This window comes from Drosophila willistoni (assembly GCF_018902025.1).
Source record: "Drosophila willistoni isolate 14030-0811.24 chromosome 2R unlocalized genomic scaffold, UCI_dwil_1.1 Seg167, whole genome shotgun sequence".
Classification (NCBI taxonomy): Eukaryota; Metazoa; Arthropoda; class Insecta; order Diptera; family Drosophilidae; genus Drosophila; species Drosophila willistoni.
The window spans coordinates 11,034,888-11,059,812 of record NW_025814050.1 but is presented as its reverse complement, the minus strand read 5'-3'; the positions used below and the strand labels follow the sequence as shown (position 1 = coordinate 11,059,812).

Genomic DNA, 24,925 nt, shown 5'->3' with positions numbered 1-24,925 from the left:
CACAATTTTTTTTTTTTTTTTATTTTCTTTGTTCTATTTATATATTACAATTTTGTGAGTGTCTGTGGATTTTTGTGAGAGACTGTCTGTTTGAGCTTTTTGCTGCAGGAAAAAGTGAAAACAATAATGAAATAAAACAGTAACACACATACAGATACAAATGTATGAAAAACAGCCGCATCCTTGTGGTATTTACACAGAGTTGTCTCCTGTCCTTTGCATGGCTCTTGCTTCTGCTTCTCCTCCTGCTTCTCCTTCTTCTCCTACATCATTCTACACCACCGCCGCCACCTCCATTTTACTGGTTCTTCTGTTGTGCATTTTTCATGCCTTTTCACTTTCACTTTCTCACAATGAAACGTAAATATTACAAAAAGAAACACATTATGCTTGAAAGGCAAAAAGATGAGAAATGAAAAAAGGGAATATAGAAAAGAATGAGAGAGATAGGGAGAAAGAGAAAGAGAGAGACCAAAGGAAAATAAAAAATAAAGAAAGAAATGTCTGCCTTGTTTGCCTTTCCCTTTGGCAATCCACAAAAAACGGAAAAAAATATATGTTTATATATAGAAAACGAACTCAAAATGCCATATAATTTCCTAGCTGCAATAACGTTGTTAAGCATTGGGAGGAGAGCAACCACTGCTGAGAATGACAGGGACTAGGCAACTTTCACCAACAGAACCAAACACGTACCCAAGCAACTATATATATATATATATGTATACTACTTTGTCCATTGGAGGACCAACAACAGACAGAGACTGAATCGCAGCTTCAAGTCGAGGCCACACAAAGCAAATCCAGCACTTTTCTGCATCGCTGCGGGATTCTCATCTGTAAAGAGCACATAGAATGGCAAACGGTATGACATGTGAATATTTAAAATTTTGCACCCAGAATAAACAACTTAATTTAATTGTGAAACTCGGATCTTTCTCTCTCTACATACATAAGGACAAAAACAAAGTCTCGCTTAGATTAATGACATCTCCTTATGGTTGTGTGTGTTCGTGCCGTCATTGTGTGAGGTTTTCTAAAATATTCTTCATAGAGCATCATTTGTCAATGCTTTATTCCCATTGCTTATTCTTAAAAAAAAAAAATAAAAAATAAAAAGAAAATACAGTCACAGATTTTTCTCAAGTCTCTTGGTGATTCAAACGAAAATTGCATTAGACATTCTCTATTGGAAAAGTCGCAGAAATTTGACTGATAAAAACGTAGGCAGGAATACATTGAAAATGCCAAACCAATTATTCAGAAATTTAGAATTTCTAGCATTATAGCTAAACAAATGGAATAGAGTATCGTATAAAAAACTTTAAAATATCAAGTAATCAGAATTCAGCATTTATTTGTTCAAATTTTAACTTGCTTGAATGTATTTTTTAAAGCACATCAATTTCCAGTTATTTTTGAATTTATATTTTTGCTTGAAAAGTTTAAATATAAAATCTTTGATAAGTAGTTAAAGAATTAAATTAAAAGAGTTAAAGCAACAACCCCGTACATCTTATGAATTTAGTATTGGAAGAACTTAAAGCCCATGGAGTATATCTTACCCATTGTTTTTTTAGGCTCTGGAAATTTTAGACACCTATCAGCTATAACAAATTTAGGTTCTTAACTTGCAATATAGATAACGAAAAATATGTCAAAATTTATAAATGTAGCAAAAATCTACATTGAGTTCATTGAAGACCAAGATTATCGTCTACTTTAAAGAACCCCAAACAAAATAAAACTAAAAATTCACTTTTTCATATAATTTATAAATTAATTTAATTTAAGAATTTTAATACGTTTATTTTATAAGTTTATTAATCTTTGAAAATCACAAAAAACTTTGGTTAAGAAACTATTTTATGGTTTTTTGTTATAAATCCATTTGCTAAAAATATTATGTCAAATCTCATATCTCAAAAACGAATCATATATCAGATCTTTTATTTGAATAAAATATTCGTTTTTTTTTTTTAAGATCAAGTTTAATAGCTATAGTCAAGTTAATGGAACAGTCGAATCAGCGTGGAGGCTTCGAATCGATCCTAAGAATCTTCTTAGACAAAAATTATAAAATTTAAAACATTTTTAGTTCCAAATAAAATTTATTTGGTTTGATCTAAGTTTTACCTTTATTTTAGATTTATTCAAAAACTAATACGATCAATATTCTTATATAGAATGAAGTCTACATCTTGTGAAATTTTTGTAATTCTTTTGATTTATTATCTAGTATTTATGCCCAAGTCACTGGTTACCATTTCTATGTTTATTCATCGGGTGGTTGCCTTTCATCTAACATTTGTGCGCGTTTGTGCCACATGTGGCATATGATTAACTGCCTTTTCTAACTTGTCTCAGACATTTAATCATATTTATGATAGCTTTAAATTGTCGACATTTTTTGGTATCAGAGAAGTCTTTAATATGTAAATTCTTTTTATTTCAACTAAGTGCCAAACATTTCGTTTAACATTTGGACATCAAAATGCACTTCAATTTGTTGTTCTAGCCCATAAAAATTCAACGATAACACCGACAAAAACAACAACAACAAATGCGAATAGGTTGAAGATGTGGAAAAGCGCGTCAAAAGTTTACGATGTCCAAATGCCCTTTTTTAATAGAGGCTCTGACTCATTTTAAGCTTAAAATGTCTTAATTTGTTGTCTAATTTATGTATAAAATATGCAAAGTTCAAATGACATCTTCTTGTAGGCAAGCTGAAGACCATTACTCATACGCCGAGTGGGCTTGCCCATCTCCGTGGGTAAACAAACAAACAAACAAAACAAACCAAACAAAAGATAAGTAGACAAAAACCTGCTAGGATAGCGAGTAAAATAGTGTTTTTTTTCTTCATCTCTCTTTTAGTTTTTTGTTGCCTATTCCACATGAAGGATGAATTTCACTAGCACACAGTGAGTTAAAGAAAAATGACTACAACTAAGTTGGTATTAAGCCGCGGGCAAGTAAATAGGGCCAAAGTAATAACAAATTTAATGAACGAGTTAAAGTTAGGGTAAGTCATTGACCCAACTACATGAAATAAAAATATCCTAAACTGAGGCTATAACTTACACAATTTGCTCCCTTTGATATGGCCGCAAATAAAACTATGTATAAAATATTTTATTCCCATGTTTCTATATTCATGCTTTTTAGTTATTTTCAGCTTTTGTAAAAAAAGGTTCGAAATTTGTGTAATTTATGTTCAGTTTAGATGTTAGACAATTCAAAACAAAAATTTGTAATTTTCTAACCCCATGTATTAAGGTTTTGAATTATTTGCATTTCCTTTAAAATTGTCTCAGTTTATGGGCACATAAATTTCGAAATTGCATTTACTTCTCAACAAAAGGAAACATTACAGAAAGGTACATACTTATATGCGATTTATATACTAAACTTCTTAAATTGGTCAGAAAAATACGTAAAAATTCATAAATTCATTTAAAATGTTTTAAGCAATGAATCTGAGTAATGAATTTTGGATATTAAAGTTTGTTTCAGTTTTTAAATAACGGCTAAAGTCCTAAAATAAACTCCCAAACTCCAAGCTTATAAAATTTTCAAATTACGATATTTGTAATCAAAAAAGCTTAAGTTCAATCTAAAAGATATTAATGTAACCAATTGTAAATTCAATTTGTTTACAAACAGCATATACACATATATTTCTTGCTCACTGTAAGGTCTAACTATTGTTGGTTGTGACAAAGCGGCAAGTCGGGTATGTAATTAGGAGGAACAGTTAAAAGCACCTGAGCCCACTATCTACTCCATTCACAACTCACCATTAATCACATGGACCAGTACACTGGCACTGCTCGCCGTTGTGGGCTGACATGTGTAGTTGCCAGTATCGGTTGTCTGGGCATTCGAGATGCGTAGCCTGAAGCAAGGAAGGGATTAGTGGCAAGCGGCAAGTTAGTTAGTGGCATCAGAAAGAACCTAATTAATAATCGGATACCCACCTTGACTTCAGGGTATCACCCAGCTGCGATTCCATGGCGATGCGTGTGGCAAAATCCTTTTGCAGATCCACACTGAGAACCTCATTGAGTGAGGTTTCCAATTTCCTAGAGTCCTCCAATGAAATCGAACTCTGTTCCGTTTGTTTTGACTGTGGTTTGCTGGGCTGCTGCTCCTGCTGCTGCTGCGGTACGCTGTCATCGTCGGCATCGAAGGGTGTGATCATATGCTCACCTCGATACCAATAGATGGGTCCTATATCCTTAACCGAAGGCTGTTGAACCACACAGTTCAGTATGATTGCACTGCCAGCTTTAAAATGCAAATCATGTGGTCCACTAATGATTGCCTTGGCATCGGGTGAGATTTCTATTAAACAGAGGGAAGGAAATAATTCCATCAATCATTATGAAAAATAAATCCTTAAATATTTTCCCATTTAAACTTTTCAATTTGCACTCATTCGGTTGTAAAATCATTTTCAGCAATCGATTGGCTCCCCCATGAAACTTTTAATCATAAAACTTCATGGGCATACGTAAGTTTTAAATTGCACTAAAATTGAAGTGGGTGCCAGATTTTTGCGTTTCGCACACTTGTTCATATCCACACACGCACACACACACACACACAAATGGGGCCCTACCTACATATGGGCATTGCCACATTTTCCGCTCTCTTCTGGCCCAAAAATTGGGTTAATAATCATATTTATTATGCATTGGACTGTACAAATAATAATAATTAAAAAGTATATCCCAACCAAAAACAACAAATGAATAAAAAAAAAACACAGAAGGCAAGTAAAAATATATACAACAACAATAACAGAAAGTTTTTCACAGTGGTTTAAAATTTTAAGAGTTTATAATTTACGATTTTGTAAACAAAAGAATTTCAAAAATAATAATCAAACTAACTATGCACATATATATAAATCAGACCGAGGTATCAGATATTTCTATTACCTATATATATAAAATTCTCGAGTGTGTAGTGTTTGCTACAAAACTACTCCGAAACGGCTCGACCGATTCTCACGAAATTTTTTATGCAGATCGTGTAGGACTGAGAATAGGCCAACATCTATTTTTTATACCCAAATAATAACGAGCTCACGATTAAAACTGACTAACTGTGCTGGATATCTGAACTACCCTGTGTTTTATACGAAAATACTATAAATAAATATATTAAATAGGACAAATTCCTACATATATATAAAACTGACTAACTGTGCTGGATATCTGAACTACCCTGTGTTTTATACGAAAATACTACAAATAAATATATTAAATAGGACAAATTCCTACATATATATAAATCAGACCGAGGTATCAGATATTTCTATTATATTTAATAGATTTAAAATTTAAAAATCAAAACTAGATTTTTAAAGAATTTCATCGGTTACCGAATTAAATCCAATAATAGAATGTAGATCTTCTAATGGGATAAAGAATTATTAAAAAAACTCGTCAATATGCAATTACAAGATTCAGGAGGAAACGTTATTGCATACTTTAAGGGAACATTACGGAGTCAGAGCCAACAATTCAACCTTCAAGTCAAGACAAGTATCATTATGACATAGTTCAAGACTTACAGACTTTGTCGCCTTAGTCTACAATTACGTATAAGCACGATGTGCGAATTTGTTATTCGAAAGGATATCGGAAGTTGTTGCTATATCCAAGTAGTAAAAAATTAATGAAAATGACAATTAAACAAGCATGAATTCATATTCAGATTTTAAACCTAAAACTTTCCTTAAAAACTCTTTATTTGCATAGACTAGAACCACTGTGCATGGCATGCCTTGGTGCATTGGTCGTGCCCATTAAAGTGCATATCATGACGATTACATGGGTTTGGCGGGATGGGGAATATGCAGTGTCTGCAAAGGATCGTGGCGACATTCTGTCTAGTGGTTCCTTCTACTGACTCCCAGTTCATTTATACCCCTTTCCCAATGGCCTTCATTTCCTCTCTTACAACTGTCTGTCTGTGTGTGTGTCTGTTTGTTGGGGTCTGTGGCATATGTTGCATATATGCTAGTTTGTACGTGTGTGTTTCTTTCCGAGTCTGTGTGTGTGTGTGTGTGTGCGTGAGAAAAATCCCACTGCACCATTAAATACGTATGTATTTGTATATTCGGTAAGTGTGTGTGTGTGTGTGCGCTGGTGTTTGTGCAGTGTCACTGCGTTAAAGGCAATTAACACCCAGCCAAAGAGGCGGTCGCTCTGCCTCGACTCAACAGAAATGCACCAGCAACAATTTTCCTTCTCACTATTTTTCATTTCATTTCGGTGATTTTTTTTTTTACTCACTCTACCAACTTTTGTTGGTAGAATTTCCTTCGTATTGTTTCCTTTTTTTTTACTGGGACAGCTGTCGGTAAAGTTTTCCATGCATTTTGTGTGGCCGTGCATGAAGTTTTTTAATTTAAATATTTTATGAAAATAAAATAAAACGTGACATTAAAAACTCGGTACGAAAGATTGCAACCTTAGGTAAAAGATGAAATTTTTGTAAAATAGTGAACTTGATAATCTAAAGGAACTTAAAATTACAATAATTATTTTAGAAAATTTATTACCCAGAGTTTTTGGCTTAAAAATTAAACATAACCCTTTGCATTTCGGCGATTTTTTACAGTTCTCGTAGATATTTTCTACTTAGAAATATGATAAATTTATTAGTCATAATAGTCGCCCACAACCTTTAATAAGCATCAAAAAATTTATACACAAAACCTGCATAGTTTTGTTTAAACTAAAAATTGCAAGCAGTCTAATTAGATGTGGATAAAATTTTTGTGAAAATTAAGGGAAAATGTTAGAGCAAATATAAAAGTTTTTTTTTAATAAAATTAGAAGGGCATGCTCTGCTGCAAATAAGTTGGTCTCTTGCTCATTAAAATGTAAATGAACTTTGCACTACATTTTTGGGAAACTTTATTAATAAAATGTAACACAATTTGAACTTAATTAAAATGATTCAATATTTCATTGAATGATAAATTTGGGGTAAAACTGTCGATAACCATGGCTCTCTGATGATTCCCTTTCAATACTTTTAAAGTGATACAATTTTATAAATATATTTTGAGAGTTCAAATAAATTTAAAACTAAAACACACTCATTTTGATTACAAAACTTTACAGTCATATTTGTCTGCTGTATTTTTTGTTTATCTTTATATTAATTGCGTAAGAGCCTCAATTATTAATCAATCATGTTGTTAATTACAATTAAATATTGAGAAAAAAAATTAATACGCATATAAACCAACGGGTATGAGATCTTATAAATTATCTTCTTAGCTCATCCACACCACATACTCGAAATGGCATATATGTTTGGTGGCCAAGCTGAATTTATATGAGACACATAAATCTTACGGCAAAAACAGTGGAAAAAGGCAAAGTTGACAACAAAAATGAGAAATAAAAATCGGCCAGTTGGGCACATAAATTTACATAATGACATTAATTAAATGCAATACAACGCAGCGGAAGGGCAAAAACAAAAAAAAAAAAAAACAACAGAAAACAAACGACAAAAAAAAAATCCAGAACAGAAGCGGAAAAAGTAAAGAACGCCAAAGAAGAGTTAAGGTCCTTGCGAAAGTCACTCATACGACACGTATGCCGATAATGTTATTAAAGGACGTCGCCAGTTTGCCACTGACCAGTCGCCAGTAGCCCAGCGAACGCTTTTGAAATTGTTTCATTAACGTAAATTAAAATGCATACGGCCGTAAGGAAAATGTAATCGGAAATGCGTTTGTTACAGCGCCAACAACAACAAGGACAGAATAATGGCCACAGGCCAGGGCGAGAGAGGGGGGCTCAGAACTGCATAATCGAAAACTTAAAAAAGGATTGCAAACTGATTTGCATAAGTGGCTGACAACAGATGCCGACAGGCAATGTCAGTATTCTGTTGCCGGTAAATAAGTTCTCAATAGTCACTTGGCTTGGTTTCTTATCGCAATCGAAATAGCCACCAGCTTTTCCTACATGAAAGCTTTCGAGAAGTACTCAAGAAGTCGACAAAATCTCATTAAAAAATTTAAGTGAATACTGAATAAATTTATCATTCACCCATTCTGTTTATTCAGTTACTCATCCATATCCTACAAATCCTCAGACACTTTTGATGAAAAAATTTAAAAGAAACTTCAGTTTTTTCTTTTCACTAATAAAACATATCATCTTCTTTATAAAAATTAATTCTATAAATTAAAAAGAAAATTTAACAATTTGTTGTATTTTTCCCCTTTTGATTCGGGAAAATATGCAATGCATCGTCAGATATTTAGAACTTTTTTCTATCATATTAAAAAGTCGTAGATATATTTCTTATTTTGACAAAGTAATTATCATACAAACTAGAGTTTTAAAGGGATATTTTGTGTCCAATCCAAATATATTTTCCTAAAGTTAACTTAATTTAAGATTTAAACTAATAAATACTTTTTTATTTGATTTTTGTTTTAAAACTGAGATGGACCTTTTAAATGATATTAACAAATATTTGTTACCAAACTAACACTGCAAAATTGACTTGGACTTAAATTTATAGAAAATAAATAAGAAAGCGAAGTTGTTTAAGATGGAGGAAAAGTAGACAGTGGCTCAAAATGTATTAACTATTCATTCATTCATTTATAATGTCATTAATTAATCAATTCGGTCAACATTAACTTGATGACATCTTTTATCGTTTACCCATTTTGCGGTTGTATTGTTGTGTGACAAGGTATCTACAGTGTCTGCTAATTATATGCATACCCATTATTAATGAGTCATTAAAACGTTGAATACATTTCCAATCATGCAGCAGAAGCAGCCACATTGGCTTACTGTGCGAATCCCGTTGGGCTTGACATGCTAATTAACTCTCCCTGGATCCCATCATGGCCTACATTAGTAAGCATCTCATGTGAGGTTCAACAGGAGTTCCACCTGCTCTGATGGCCATGAAAACGTAAACTTTCAGTTTACTCTGCTGCTTTGTCACCCGTCGGCACTTTGGGACCTTGCAAGCAACAATTTTCTTTCTTGTTTTTTTTTTATTTTGTTGGTGTTTGTTTGCTTTTTTTATTTTTTTGTTTATTATTTATTTATGGGCAAAAATACGAAATTAAAAATGTATGCCCAACGGACATTTGAACGGAAAATGCACACGAACCGCTCTCAACCTTAGATGGAGAAGCTCCGCCGAAAACCCAAACACCCAAAACTCAACCCCAAGCTTCAGCCTTTGGGCTTTGGCAGTCAAACGAATGAAATAATCATAATTGCTAGCTGCTGGCGTAGCGCAAAACGAATTAACATTTTAAATAAGCATTTAAACGGTCCAACCGAACCGGGCAAATGTGTGCAAATACAAGGGATCATCTTCTGATGAATGCACAAAAAACATTTCGCGTATTTACCAAGTAAATTAAGTGGAAAATAGTCATTTACATGGGACATCATGGTAAACAACTTGTACATTTACGGATTACAAAGAGTCGAATATTTGATAAAAAAAAAATACCCCTTCGAATTTCTCTTTTAGTGTTCTAAAAAACGACAGGACTAATCAGCCAAAAAGAGAAGCGAAATATTATTACTCTTTGGATAAGTTGAAAAATTCAGGCTCATTTAGGCATTTAGGCAGGATATAATAAAAAAGGTTTAAAAAGCTCATTTTTCTTGTAGACTTATGTCATTTTATAGGAGATCGTCACAATCATCCTTAGTAGAGCTGGATCGCTCTTTAATGAGTGAGCAAAAACCATTCTAGTGAATGGTGAGTCTAGTGACTCACTCGCTTGTTTACTCAATCACTTGCTGAATCACTCATTTGTTCACTCAGTCACCTGTTGACCTATTCACTTATTTACCCATTTAATTATGCACTCACTCGCTTGATCCTTTACTTTATCCCTTGCTTGATCCCTTACTTGAAAACTCATTGACTTGTTCTTTCATAGACTTGTTCACTCGTTCAATCCAAGCACCTCACAAACTTGTTTAGCTGCTTTTTGACAACTCGTTGGCCTTTGATTTACTCGCTTCATTACTTAATCACTTGCTATCTCACTTGCTTATTCACTCAGTCACTTATGAACGTTAGTGCAGGTGGAATTTTGGTCCATTCCATTATGAATTTGTTTTAAAAACCCAGTCAATAATATTCATGTTACATTTCCAAGATTTAATGCCATTTTCAATTATGCTAAATTACGTTTTTATTGTTATATAACTTTATAACCCATTTATTCACTTGTTCAATAACTTTATTTAGTTGCTTTTTGACTTCTTATTCAATCAATCGCTTGGCCTACTCAGTGATTTGTTCACTCAGTCAGTTGTTAACCTACTCACTTATTCACTCACACACTTTTCCACTCACTAAATTGATCATTCATTTATTTGATAACTTATTTATGTGTTGAATTGCTTTTTGACTAACGCCCTGAGCTTTAATTGAGCACACTGTGCTTGGGTTTTCGAACTGAAAAGCATAATAGTTCGTTCTAGTAATTCGACTAAGTAGATAAACTGCTGATCAAGAATAGACACATGTTCACTCAAAAATGATCCAACACTTGAAAACATCCCAGAACTATGATTTCAATAGTCATAAACTTTTACTAATTTAATATTAACAATCCTAATGATAAAGTTATTATTTTTTATAAAATTTTAAAATGTTAAAGTAATAATGTTAAAAAAAAATCATTGAATAATCATTTATCCCAATATTAATTAAAAAATTTTTGCCAAAATGACTAGTTTTCCCATATATTTTCCCCAAATTTCAATCACTTTGGTGCTTTTCTGATTTACTTACCAATGATATTCAATTGAAATGCCATGGACATTTTCGGTTCGGTGTTCACTTGACACTCGTATATGCCGCTATCTCTTGCTTGGGGCGCCTTTACATGCAACGTCCATTCCCGTGAATCCTTCGATTCGGTTACCTGACACAGACAGAGATAGACAGACGCGAAATGCAGAAATACATTTTCAGTTTCATTTTCAATTTAACCATTATTCAATTTTTCTCCCATTTCTGCTGTCAGTTGCCATTTACAACTTACAAACAAACAAAAATGCAAGAACACAGAAAGAGCGAGAGAGAGAGAGAAATGAAATAAAAACTTTTACGAATTTTTGAGCGTACAAATTTGCATGAGCTGCAGTTATTATTCTTTTTGGGAAATATTCATGAAAATTAAACAATTATGCGAATCGATTGTTTATTTGCTTTGTTTATGCTGCAGCTCAGCAGGAAATGATTACGTTAGTCTTTTCTCTTTTTTTTTTTTAATTATCCATTAAAATATGTTTATGCCAGATGAAAAATGTATATGCCATAAATTGGCATAGCAACAAGGGTTTAACTATGAATTAGAAATAGCAATTTTAATCAGAAATGTTATAAACAATTACATAAAATATAAATTATTATGGTCAGGTACTGGCAACGTGAAAATAAATTATGCTAAAATATTCTTGAGCCATGTCGAAAAATTTATGAAAATTAATCTCTCAATAATGTAATCAATTGATATGCAAAACAATGTCATCGATTGGGTTACATTTACAGAAAAGTCACGGGAAAAGAATATATAAATATATGTTCAAGAACCTCCATGAATTTTTTATCAAAAAGACTTTCCACATGGAGCTATTATTTTGGGCTTCTGTAAAATGAAACTATTCAAGTGGAGTTTTCGTATTTGTAGTCTTAGATGATACAACGACAAATCGAAGCGACCGACGGAAATGATTTTAATTGAATGCATTTACCTGGAATCGTTTGTCGGAGGTGTAAGTTGCAGTGCCAACGGTCAGGATATGCAGATCACGTTTACGTATCCATGATACCTGTATGTGTGTGTGACAAGGGAAATTTGATTAAGCAAGAGAAATTTTAAAACTGTTATACATTAAGTTTCACACTCACCGATTTATCATGCAGACTATCGACACGGCATTTAATTATTGCCTCCGTATGGCCAGTTCGTCCTGTGATATTCCTTGGCATGCCAAAGTCAAAAATTGGCAACGACTGTCCAAGGTCTGTTTCCGCCACCGCAAAGCCATCTGATGTAGCCGAGGAGGAGTATGAAGAGGAGGCGGGTGGAAATGCCCCGAATGGGGCGAGGAGTGAGTCAGGAAAGCCAGCCAGGAAGGCTAAACTCTTGAAAGTGTGATTCGTCGCTTCCGTTTGTGGTGGCGTCTGCACCGCAGACAAGGACGTTGAAATTGTTGCTGTTGCCAGTGTTTTCTCATCATCAGCAGCAGCAGCAGCAGCGGCATCAGCACCAGCATTGAAGTCTTCCGGTTGCCTGGTTGTTGTTGTTGTTGTTAGTGTTGTTGGCATTCTTGTTGTCGTTGTTGTTGCAGCTGCTGCTGCCACAGCTGTGAAGAGACCTGCCAAGTTGTAAGGAAAGCAAAAAGACAACAAGAAAAAAAAACCCAAGTTAGTATGAGACTCTACCTCATCTTTTATCATTCCTCTTCTGTTGGCGGTTTCTCTTGTTATCCAACACGAATTTACAACTGGCCCTCTTTGAGCCATTTATCTTGTTTGCCCTTTTGATTTGTTAGTGGCCACAAAATGTAGTCAACTTTTGGGCGCAAAAAAAAAAGAAATAAAAAACCAAACACACAAACTGTCCAAAAAAGGTGAATGGAATTTTTTCCATTTTTTTTTTTTTTAACTATTCTTTTGTAAAATATTTTGTATTTTTATATACAACAATTTTTACTCTTTGCATGGTCATATAAAAGCAGTTTCAATTGTCAGTTCAGCCAATGTAAAATACAAAAAATGTCAGATTCAATACGTTTATTAAATGTTTTATACAAAAACGATCATTCACACATATATATGTATATATTTCTATATGTAGCAGAAAGTTATATTTGTTTTAAAAATCAAGCATACGCCATGTTGCATCTGACATGGCAAAACTATGAGTAAAATACATTTAATCAAATAAATCCTATCAAATTTAGTTTAACAAATAGAATTGGTCGTTAACGAAGTTAAATATTTTTTTCGGATTTTCAGTTTACTTGGTTCAGGCTATGGAAACATTTTAGCATAGAATATTATTTTGATTCTTGTAATTTTTTAATGCCAATTTTTGGTTACTTATTTAGCTAGAACATAAAATTATTTGTAACTAATCTCAGCTAAGAAGTAATTGATATCTTTTCGATCCAAAGAGGAATACGAATTTGTCAATTTAAGTAAATATATTATGATTTTTAAATTATTTTAAACGCTATAATTGTCAGATTGACTTGTTATTGGATATTTCATTTGTCAAATTAAATGCCAAATTAAATTCCTTGAAAACATTAATTGTTCTAAAAGTAGTTCTTTGTTTTCTATCCAAATTATTGACATTTGAATAATTCAATAGCCTGTCAGAAATTCCATTTCAATTTGTTTTCAAATGAAACTTTTGCTCTGAGCAATTTGAAATTTCTGCAACAACCTTTGTTCTATTTTGCAAAGTTTTCTTCCAAATGTCTGAGTCTACGCCACATGATGTCATGTAAATGTTTTCCTTTTTCTCAGCTGTGTGAAAATGATGTGAAAAATTTGTATTTGCCTTTTCTTTTTCTTTTATTTTACATTATTGCTTGAAGATGATTGTACGGGGAAAGGGCCAAACAAATAGCATATTAAAAATCGTTGATTTTAGATGCTGCGAATAAGGCTGCTTTATACCCTTTATTCCTATGGTAAAAATCTAAAGTATATTAAGTTTGTGAAAATGTTGTTGATTTGAGGCTCTTTATCCCTTCGTAAGTCGTAAGTGTAATATAAGTGAATATTCAGCATTGAAATGTAAAAAAAAATAAGACACAAAGATGAATCATTGAAAGATTTGATCAAAATAAGAAAGGTTGATAATGATACTTTCCCTTTTCATATTATTTTCTAAGTAGTGTATAATTTGGTCGTCTTGGTCTTTATTTGCTTTGCTCTCAACCAGACTTTCTTTTGGAAGAGACATTTTCCTTTAGCTATTTCCCCGAATGGCTTTTAAAAAAGCATTTGAACAACTTTTCTTTTCAATTTAATGTTTTTAGTTTTCTTATTTATCATTTCGTTATGGATTTGGTATATTTCCAGGAAAATAGAGAGAAAAAAAAATCAGCTAGAGAAACTTGCTAAACAAATTTAACAGACATTTTTTTAGAGGAAAAAAGAAATGTTTTGTTAGCAATCCACACTAGTGTTTGCAGAATGCTGAGGGGAGCAGAGCGGGGAATCGGATGGCGGCAACGTAAGCCGCAATGTTTTTAGCATTTCCTTTAGCATTTTTGTTGTAAACTTTTTCCTGTTTTTTTTTTCTTTTTTTTTTTTTTTTTGACTAGCGCTAAGCCGCCGTCTATGGGCATAAAAACTGATTTCGCATTGCAGCCAACAACGGGACAAGTTTGTTCGCATTTGTATTTTTGGCCAATGTTGGTTGTAGGTCGCCCAACCGGGATCGAGTACCGGCAACAGCATCAAAACCAGGACCCAACGACAAGCACAAGGGGAGGATGGATGGAGAGGAAGCAACTCGCTGCGCCACTTCACGCGCTCAACAGCTTCCGGCAGTGCACAAATACAGAGAAGCAGGACAGCCAGTGTGCTAGGACATGGGACCAGGACACATTCGCAGCTGCCTGCTATTTGCTTGTATGTGTATCCATATGTGTGTGTGTGTGTGTGTGTGTGATGTGCCTTCAGCGCTCATGTGCATTTGGCAAAGCACTTAAAATGACAAAAATAACAAAAACAACAACTAAAATAGACAAAGAGACAAACAAACGAACAAGTGTACAAGGTGGCCAACCATCTCGACGCGTCGCTAGAAACTTGGGACCAACACAAAAAATATTGAAAAACGAAAAAAAGAAATATATAAATAAATGCCGGAAAAGAGAACATAAAGATTTCAAAGAGTATTCCAAAAAGCGAAAATTTTACCAATTGCAACTCTCTTTAACAGTTTTATGGAAATTATTTTACAAACATATGAAACTTATGCGATCTTAAAAATAAATATGTATTTAACATTTTATATATAATATTTAAGATATGTGTGATGAAAATTTTCCACAATGTGACATTTTGTGCAAAATTATCCTTTATCTCATTTATTCAAAGCTACAAAAGAAATCGAGTACGTATTAAGAAGGATTGATAATCCAAGCGTTTCAGAACAATCTATAAAAAGTATAGTAGGACGCATATAATAATTCGACTATACTTAAATAGTAATAATACTTTACGTACCTACACAATTATTCTAATATAGCTAAATAATATACATAATAGCCACAATGCATGTTTAATGTTATATTGATCGAAATCGAGGACGCGACGCGAGATAATCCTTAGGATCAAATTTTTTCTAAAAGGCCCACTGAGAAGATAAATTAATTGAAATAAAACTGACCAATCCCAATTAATTAATACGAAGCAAGATGAAAATCTTATGATTTTGATGTTTAGAATATACAAAATCCAGTTTCAAACTAAATTTTCTATGCGGACTTTAAAAAAGTGTTGCATATTATTGTCATTTTGTCAAATTCACAGCCATTTGTCATTTCTACAACCTGTTGCATAATTTAGTATTAGACTTCTAACAGTTTACTCGTTTAAAACTTGTACAGAAATGTTGAACATTTAAATATCCTATCCCATCCATTTACCATTCTTTGAATATTTTCAACTAGGAGATTTCGCAGTAGAGAACACCATTGATTATAGTGCATATAGATATATTCATATAGACCATGCCATGCATATTGTCAACATCATGTTCCATTTACGACCAAGAGACAAAAGCAAAACAACGTGAGCCAAATAAAAATGCAGCCTAATGTCAAGTGCTGAATAGACCCAAGCTGGGAGGATAAAATTGAAGATGAATTAAAATAGCGATGGCAATTGAAAATCAACACATAAATACCAATGGGAAAATAGATAGAAAGAAGTGTCTGCATACATACATACATTAGACTATTACAACCGATGCGATACTAAATTATAATAGTTGTTGTATAGTAGTATATAGTAGTTAAAATTAAAGTTCCATTAAGTAGGTCAGTAGGTAAACTCAAAAAGTGAAAATATTTCTTATCAGGCAATAAATTTGATTTACTAACAAATGCTAAGGCCAACAGCTGAAAGTCGTTCGACCTGAAACTCGACGTACTATTTTATTATTATTGTTTTTGTCTTTAAAAGTAAACTCAACCAAGGCCAAAGCCAAAGTAAATCCATACCTCTACATACATATTTTTTTGTATTCCAAGTCATATTTTTCGAAAAATGTATTGCCTTGGCAACCTTTATTATGATAAGATTAAAGTGTATATTCAAATAAAATAAATTTGGCAAAATGATCTCTAAGAAGTCTATTTGCAAAAATGTGAAAAATTTAAGTTAACTTCAGTAAACATTTAATTTAGTTTTTGTCTAGAATTTTGTTTTTGTTTTTGCTATTTTTATGTTATTTATTGTTTATGCCTTGAGTTCTGTTGAGTCTTTAGACTCGAGTGCACAAACAATTGACAATGGCTCCAACAGTGTCTATAAAAATAGCAAACACCAGACGAATTATAATGAGGCAGGCAGACACTAGCAGAAGACAATGGAATGGAAGGGAGGCGAAGGGAAGGGAAGGGATCCATAGTTTGGAGGATGGAGAAATGTGGCAACCCACGTACAAGTAAAAATCCTTGATGAGGACACGAACAATCTGCGTGTTCCTTGTACATTGTTCATCGTTAACACTTTGGTAATGTCGAGTCATAAAATGTTCTTCTGCTTTATGCTTTGTTCTCTCGCCCCTCCCCCCTTAGCCTGGTGTTGCAATTAAATGCGCAACGAGTCCTTAAAGGCAGTAAAAGATGGACGAGAAGAACAAAAATGGACAAAAAATGGAAAGTAAAGCAAACACATATAATTTGCATATAGAAAAGAAAACTATTTTCGGCCATCATTTGATGTTGTCAAATCTCTTTGGTTCTTTAGGCCGAGCGAAGAAAAAGATGTCATGCAAATTTTTTTTTTGCTGGCATGATTCTCCTTCAAAGGACTCTACAAATCACATGGCACACGTGTCGGGATTTGGGATTTGTTTCACTTTACTCTCAATTTTATTTTTAAGGTCCTTTTTCATTTTTTGTTGTTAATGTTTTTCGTTCGTTCGTTCGTTGGTTTGTTCATTCGTTTGTGTGTGAAATCGAGCGCAAATGTTGTATAATAAAATTCAATTTGGCATTTCTTTTAACTCAATTTATGTGTCAAGTGAAAGTGGATTTGACCGGACAACAAATACGGTATGTGTTTTGTTGTTGTTATGTGGGCGTATACATATGTGTGTGTGTGTGTGCATAGAAGTTATAAATGAATTTATGGCTCTTGCTATGTGTTTGTATTTGTGTTAGCACAAAATTAATAGCATTTGTGCCACAGCCATTGCCCCATAGCCCCATCATGATGGTGATGGTTCCTTCTCGTCCTGCCATCATTTGCTCCAGCTGCTGTTCCCATTGCTGATCCTACTTTTACTACAACTGCTACTTCAAACTGATTGAATTAATGATGTCAACATTGCAATAGAAAGAGAGAGAGTGTAAAAAGTCGAGGTCGTGGTTAATTTTAATCTATGACGCATTTTCTGTTGCCTTGCAGTTATCAGCATTTCTATGAAAAAACTAATTTATGCAGCATTTTATCCAATTATTAAACAAACTTGCCACAGACTAAGTTATCTTTTTAAACACAATTCATTTAATTTTAGGAGCAGCTGTACTCGAATATGGGTTGTTTCAGTGGAGAGCTTCTTTACTTTTCATTTTTTTCCAAATGTTTCTGGTTAAGGAAACAAAAAGTTGTTAAAAATTAAATTCCATCTTTTAAATTTTCGAAAAAAAAACTGTAACATGAAGGAAATAGGAATATTTCATTTAACGAGAAATATTTCATTCGAAGGGGAATTAAACTCACTTTCTTTCCTAATACAAAATAATATTTATTCAAAAATAATTTTTGAAATAAATGCCAAGTCAAAAAACCAACAAAAACCATACAAAAATCAAAATTTCAATTGACACAAACCTTGTTTCTAAATTTGAAATTAGTGGTATAGAGTTTAGGTTTTACCGAAATTTTTAACATTTTGAAAACGGTTAAAGATATGGTAATAAGATTTACAGTACATCATCTCAATATAATAAACAAATCGAAGCTTTAAATTAAGAGATTATAACTCTTCACTTACATTATATAGAGATAATTTTAAATCAAAATTTTATAGCAGGAAATCGATGTAATTTGTGAATATAATTAAAATATTAGAAGGTTAGTAATAGATCGATTGAATTAGTAGGAACAAATTGTTTGACTTGTTTTCAAGACATTTTTTTAGGTCTTAAAATTATACCGTTTTAAAATTTAAAAATATTAAAATTACAATGGTAAGATTTCAAAAATCCAAGCACCAATGGAATGTTCACAGATATTCGCTATGAAATTAAAGGTTTATGTAAGCTTAGCTTTGGCTTTTCAAAATCAATCAGCGTAAAGATTTATTCTTCACATAATAATATATTTCTTGTTTTAACAACTTTAGAAATTCGAGTTCAATTTCCCATAACCAAATCAAAATATCTTTGTTCATTTATTTCTCACTTCACTTAACAAGACAGACTCTAAATGAATTTTGTTGCAGATTAATTAATTTTAATATCAAGTTAGCCCAAAATGTATGCACAAATTCCAATGAATAAACATTAGAATTCATTCTATTATAAACTGTATATCTGTTTAAGTTTAGATCACTCATTAAATATAGATAACATTGTGTGCATATATTAACAATTTCATGTGCATAATTTTCTAATTAATTGTTCAGACTTCATTGACTAGCCTAAAGCACATACTGATAAATTTTGTGATTATACATAGTTTAAATCAATCAATAGTATAGACGAAAAAAAAAAGTTTCAGCTTCAAGGCTCACAGATCACAGATAGAGCAAAAACAGGATACAAACGTAGAAAATTCACATAATCAATTTTGGTTTTTAGGCCTGTTGGCTTCAGCCCATTCATTGTTCATTGTTCAAGCTCGAAGTGATGCAGAGGCAAACAGAATCATAGCTTCAACTGCTGATGGATGTCTCTGGAGCAATACATCAAACCAAATTAGCAGTTTGTGTGTTTGTGTGTGTGTGTGTGTTCCATGCTCAAAAAGCCAAAATTCAGATGCAGATATGGTAAAAGTGGGTGGAGGCATGAAATATGCTATACGCACAGTGAAGCTCAGGTGCGCTTTAGGGGAGTCAACCTGATAGAGAACGACTGCCAAATTGGCTTTTAGGCTAATGCCAGAAGCAATGGCGTAGTGATCAGAAATGGGGTATACATATTGTGCGCATTTATGAAAGAAGTTATTCTTATTTTCAACCCCTTTGGCTGGGTCTCTGGATTTGAAGGACATGCATATATTAGCCTGGCTATGTTTCAGAGTGAACGAGAGCGAGAGAGAGAGAGGGAGTCTGCTGAAAATGCGTTAAATGCGTTTGATGTGCAGAGTGCGTCTAATGTTTGAAAATTTCCATAAAACATGCAATAAAAGCGCAAGGACAACAACAAGGCCAGGCTCAAAAAGCCTGAAGAAAGGAGTAAAGGAACAACATCAACATTCATACACACTCACACACACATATGGAGCAAAACACTCTTCCACGTAATAGAAAAAGTACAAGGGTCTCCCGGAATAAAAGCACAACAAGCTAACGTGTAACGAGTCAGCCAGCTGAAGCTGCAAATGAGGCCAGGACCCAGAATCCTGAAGGAAGGTTCCAAAGTACAAGGTGCAAGGTATTGGCATAGATGGGCTTTGGCTGACGGGCATGCTATGGAGGACATGCCAACATCTCTCGACAATGTAATGCTTCAATTTCGCACACAAACAGACTTACTCACCAACACACACAAACACTATATACAGACATTTGCCTTCGTTTTCAATTGTAAGATCTAAAGAAACTTGGGGGGAAAAAATGTTGGAAACGGAAACGGAAATGTTGGCTTTAGCCACGCACGCTCTTCCATATGTTCTAAACGCACACATATACATACATACACACATATGAGAGTGTGTATAGGTGTATGTGTGTGTGCGTGTGTGCGGGCGTGCACGACTATTTACATTGTCACACTTTCATCACATTGCACTTCGTTTCACTTTGCTCAACGCTTAACTCCATTTCAGCATTCGAGTGGCTAAAACTAAGCATATGGGCGTTGCTTAGGGCGTGGCCGTCTACAGACAGCTGCTCTTGCTCAATTGCATTATCCGTCTCCTGATGGATGAATTCGGAACCCTGACTATACTGACTTCCTTGTCGTTGCTACTGTTACTGCAGCTACTGACTTTTTTATTGCACTTCAAATGGTTTGTAATTTGGCAAGTATAACAAATTTTCAGTTGCTTTGCAGAAAAATTGCAGAAACACATAGAGCTAGAGAGTGTAACGGGATAGTGTAATTGAATATTATATATACTTGGTTGTAAATTTTAGATACACGTAATAAAAGAAAAGGGCACGTAACGGATATTTGATTGTTTTGAAGGGAGGTGTAAAAAGTAACAAGAATGAACCGAGAGACAAAAGAAAAATGTACTTCTGTCATTATCTGCGTATCACCTTTAAAAATAGCTGAAGATAAAGTATTATTTATAGAAAATGAATTGCAGCAAGGGGAAAATCCAAATATAAGATTGTGAGAATTATTTTTCAAGTAATTTCAATGAAATTGCTATCTGTGTATTAAATATTTAATAAGCAACAAACTCAATATAGAAAAAGTACAAAATTTTTAATTTACTGAAAGCGTTTATTGAAAATTAGTGATGTTTTAATGTATAAAAAGGTATTAATAAAGGCATTAAAACTATGGTAAATAAGAATTTATACATTTTTGATCCTAAACGTATAGAGTTCAGGTAAACATGCTTAGTAAAGTTATTATATAAGAGATTTAGTGTCAGAGTCCTAACTAAACAGTTTACTAAAATGTCTTTTAAATTTTAAATTTTAAGGTATTCACAATGTTCTTATACTCTTTTGTTAGCTATAAAAACCATGTTTATTTGCAGCGTGAAAGTAATATTTAAAAAGTTTTAACTTTGTGTTTTTGTTGTACGTGTAAATAGAATTTTTGTGCAGATATTTAGTGGGTTCAACTTAATATTATATGCTCTACTGTATTTATAATGTATTGATTTAATCAAAGTGCAACAAAAAAGTCCCCAGATTTCAATTATTTCATCTAGCATAGCCTACTTTTAAGGATTTTAAATAAAAATCTTTAAGGTTTAAAACGAAAATAAATAACTTGAAATGATTAAAGTTCAATTTGCTCTACTGCAAAATGCGTTCCACTTACAAAAGGAAGAAACAGAGATTAACAACCAAAGACTTAAACATGAAAATTTATTGACTTAGTTTAATATAATACAAAAATATTGCTCTATATAGCAAATAAAATTGCTTATATCAGATAATAAGACAATTCAATTGTCACAATTGTTATTATTAATTAAATAATTAAAGAGTTGCAATTGGCTTGCTCTATCGTTTCAACTATTTTTATTTCAGGAATATTGGGAACACACTTTCTGCTGCTCACATAAGTCAAAACAAAAAGGATTTATAAATTAAAATAATTATGTATATTTTGGGTTGAATGCGAAATATTAACTTGATATCATCAGATAAACAAAATGCTTTTCACAATAAACTTTTCACACAAATTAGCATCGGATATTTATAAATAATATAATGCATTAATTTCATTTGATTTGATATAAAATATGTGGATATTGTAATGATAAATAAAATACATATGTACAATGTAAATATATAAACTTAAATGTTGAATTGCAAGCTCGACACGAATGCAAGCCATTGAAACCATAAAATTAAACAAAAGAAATTGATCTGCCAATTAATAGTGCTGAGTAAATTAATTGTGTATCTAACACATATTTGAATATAAATTTTGGTAAAAACAATAAAGTAACGCCTCAAGGACTTGACTCAAATGTATTTGTGTCTGTCTATAAAACAAATCTTAAACTTTCTATCTCACTATCTATGTTTTGGCACTCTCTGCCGCATTGTTTGGACTGCAAATTATCAACTTGCATGCGAAAACAGAAATTAGTAGTGAAAGTTGCTTAACTGTGTCAAAGAACAACAACAACTACTTGTTCCGCAGAGAAGCAAACACACTTTGGAGACGGAGTTAACACACAGATAAGCATAGGAGCACGTGTGTGTTTGTGTGTGTGTGTGGATGTAGGCGTAAGTCGTACGCCTAATTTATTTCTAAATAAAGACCGTCAAAGCTTAAACATTAGGGATTAACCGTGTAAAAAACCCACAAACTTAGCGCATACTTTTAAAAAACTTTTGGAAATTGTTTACCAAAGGAAATTACTTGGAATGTGTATAAAATACTGCAAAAAGTGTTCCACTTAAAAAAAAGAACAAACAGATATTAACAACAAAAGACTTAAAAATATAAATTGATTACGTAAAATATTCTAAATATAATAACAAGACAATATTAATTTTTAATGCAAATTTTGTGTGTAATAAATATAATTAATGAAAGGAAAATCCTTTACCTAATGTATATTAGCCCTTTTCTTTATAGACACCTTTTACAGAATGGAGAAATATTTGTTTATCATAAACAACTTATTTATTTTAGTTGTTGCTTGATAAAAATTCTAAAATTTTGTTGAAAATTACTTAAACTAAACCTTACATATTTGGAACAAAGCATGAAGCTAGAAATGAATCAAGAGGATTGAAAATAGTGCAGAGTGAGTAAGTTGAGAGCTTTGCTCAATGTTTTGACTTAAAACTACTTACTTAAAAGTTTAGAACAAAAATTTAATGTACCTATACATGTATCTAACTTACGTGGCGAAAATTTCCAAAACAGAATTGTGTGTCTGTGTGTATGCTTGCCTTTGTTCTGTGTGTATTACTACTTGTCTGTCTATTTGGTACACTTGAGTATTCAAATTAACCTCTATAATTCACTAGAAGTGCAGCTCATATTTGCATCATTGCTATTCCCCCACTCCAACCCCTCTCCCCATCCGAAAGCCACTTCTCTGAGAATAAAGCCAAGAGAAATTCAAGTACAACGAGTATCCGGTAAATTGCAATTTACCTTTGTCTGGCCAAAACAAAAGTAACTACGTACCAAATACTTAAATACTCACTTGGCAACCAAAACCTTACATTGGGGTTAATTAAATTTTATTTTAGTTCCAAGTGACCGCAACAACTTTTGTCAGCCAGTCGGCCAACCAGCTAGCCAGCCAGTAAGCCAACAAGCCAGAAACAACACACATTTATTATGCTCAGGTCATGCAGGTCGTATACGTGATGCTGTTGAAAGTTTTTCATCATCTTCGTCGTTACTCTACACTCTAAAGTACACCTACTCCGATTTGTTTTGAACTTATTTCCCTCTCTAGATGAGTGAAAATTTTATGCATTGGCTTTGTTATTCTGTATTTGCTCTTTTCTTTCTTTTGGTTGTTGTTTTTTGTTTCATTCTTTTCGTATTCTAATTTTATGATGAGCCTTATTATGGCTTTTGTGCATGAAACTTTTTCAAGTGCCTTTCAAATTGCCTTGATGAGTGGCAAGGTAAAAAGGAAAACAAAACTTTTCATCCATCGAAAAGGTGAACGATGCAGTCGCAATGAAAAGAAAACTTTTTGCGAAATTCCCAATAAGTCGAAATAAATTGAACTTTGAGCAGTTTGTTTATTGATTAATAAGAATTTAAAATGGAATTTCAAATTTCAATGTTTCTTTTGATGCATAATTATTTGCTGCTCACATAAGAAGAAAAAAATTGCAATGACAGACTATTCTGAAATACTCTAAGCTTTTATTTGTCTCAATCTTTAAACTTCATTTAGCTAAGGCATTTTGTAAGTTGGACCGATATTCCAGAGGGTTATTCCTCCGGATTCCTTCACTAGATCCATTTATGAGAAAAATTAAGCATTGTAAAAATGAAAAACTAGAAAATCTAAATACAATTTCTGTTCATTTCCTTATAGGACAATGCCCCACCGATTAGATCAATACTTTAGATTACTCCAGAGCTTAGAATAACAATATTTTTCTTCTCCATTGTGATGAGGTCTACTTTTGTTTATTGTCATGCAAGATAATCCTTGGTATTTAGCTTCCTCTGTAAATCCCAACACCCTGAGACGAATACAAAGAGTATTTTCGCATCTGATTATGTTTGTTAACAAACTAATAACTAAAATAATAAACATGTATCTAATACATGGCATATTTGCATAAGCCACAAAGCTGTCACAACCGCAAAATATTCATGGAAAATATATTTAGATATATCTAATATTTTTTTTTTTTTTTTGCAGCATTATTAATAATTATTAATTATGCATAGAACAAAAGGTAAATAACAAATGAGAATGGGCCAAAAGCGAAAATAGCGAAAGGGCAAATAATGAAAAAGCTCTTAAATTTTCATTTTGTTGAATGAAAGAAAAATAAATTATAAATAATAAAAAAATGCCAACCAAAATAAGAGAGAAAAAGTGGAATGTAAAGCAAAAGTCAACATTTCGGAGGGTGTGGCAAGTGGGCTAAATGTGCATTTCTAAGGATGGAGGGAGGGTAAGGTGTTGAGAGCTGTGGGAAACCACAAGGCAGCACAGGAAGGCGAGAAATGAAATAGCAATAACAAATTACTCGACCCGTAACCACAGTGCAATCAATTGTAGTGGGTACCAGAGGCACAAACAAACAAACCCACTAACATAT

General features: G+C 32.9%; 1 protein-coding gene across 1 annotated transcript; it reads right to left on the bottom strand.

Moving 5' to 3' along the window:
- Window positions 1–455: 455 nt before the first annotated feature.
- LOC6642569 lies at window positions 456–12,387 on the bottom strand. Its single transcript, XM_015178367.3, has 6 exons — window positions 11,956–12,387; window positions 11,799–11,876; window positions 10,834–10,966; window positions 3,984–4,350; window positions 3,804–3,901; window positions 456–837 (listed from the first exon to the last, which is right to left on the bottom strand). Exons 1-6 carry the CDS (start codon window positions 12,373–12,375, stop codon window positions 728–730), a joined length of 1,206 nt encoding a protein of 401 aa, XP_015033853.2. The 5' UTR covers window positions 12,376–12,387; the 3' UTR covers window positions 456–727.
- Window positions 12,388–24,925: the final 12,538 nt, after the last annotated feature.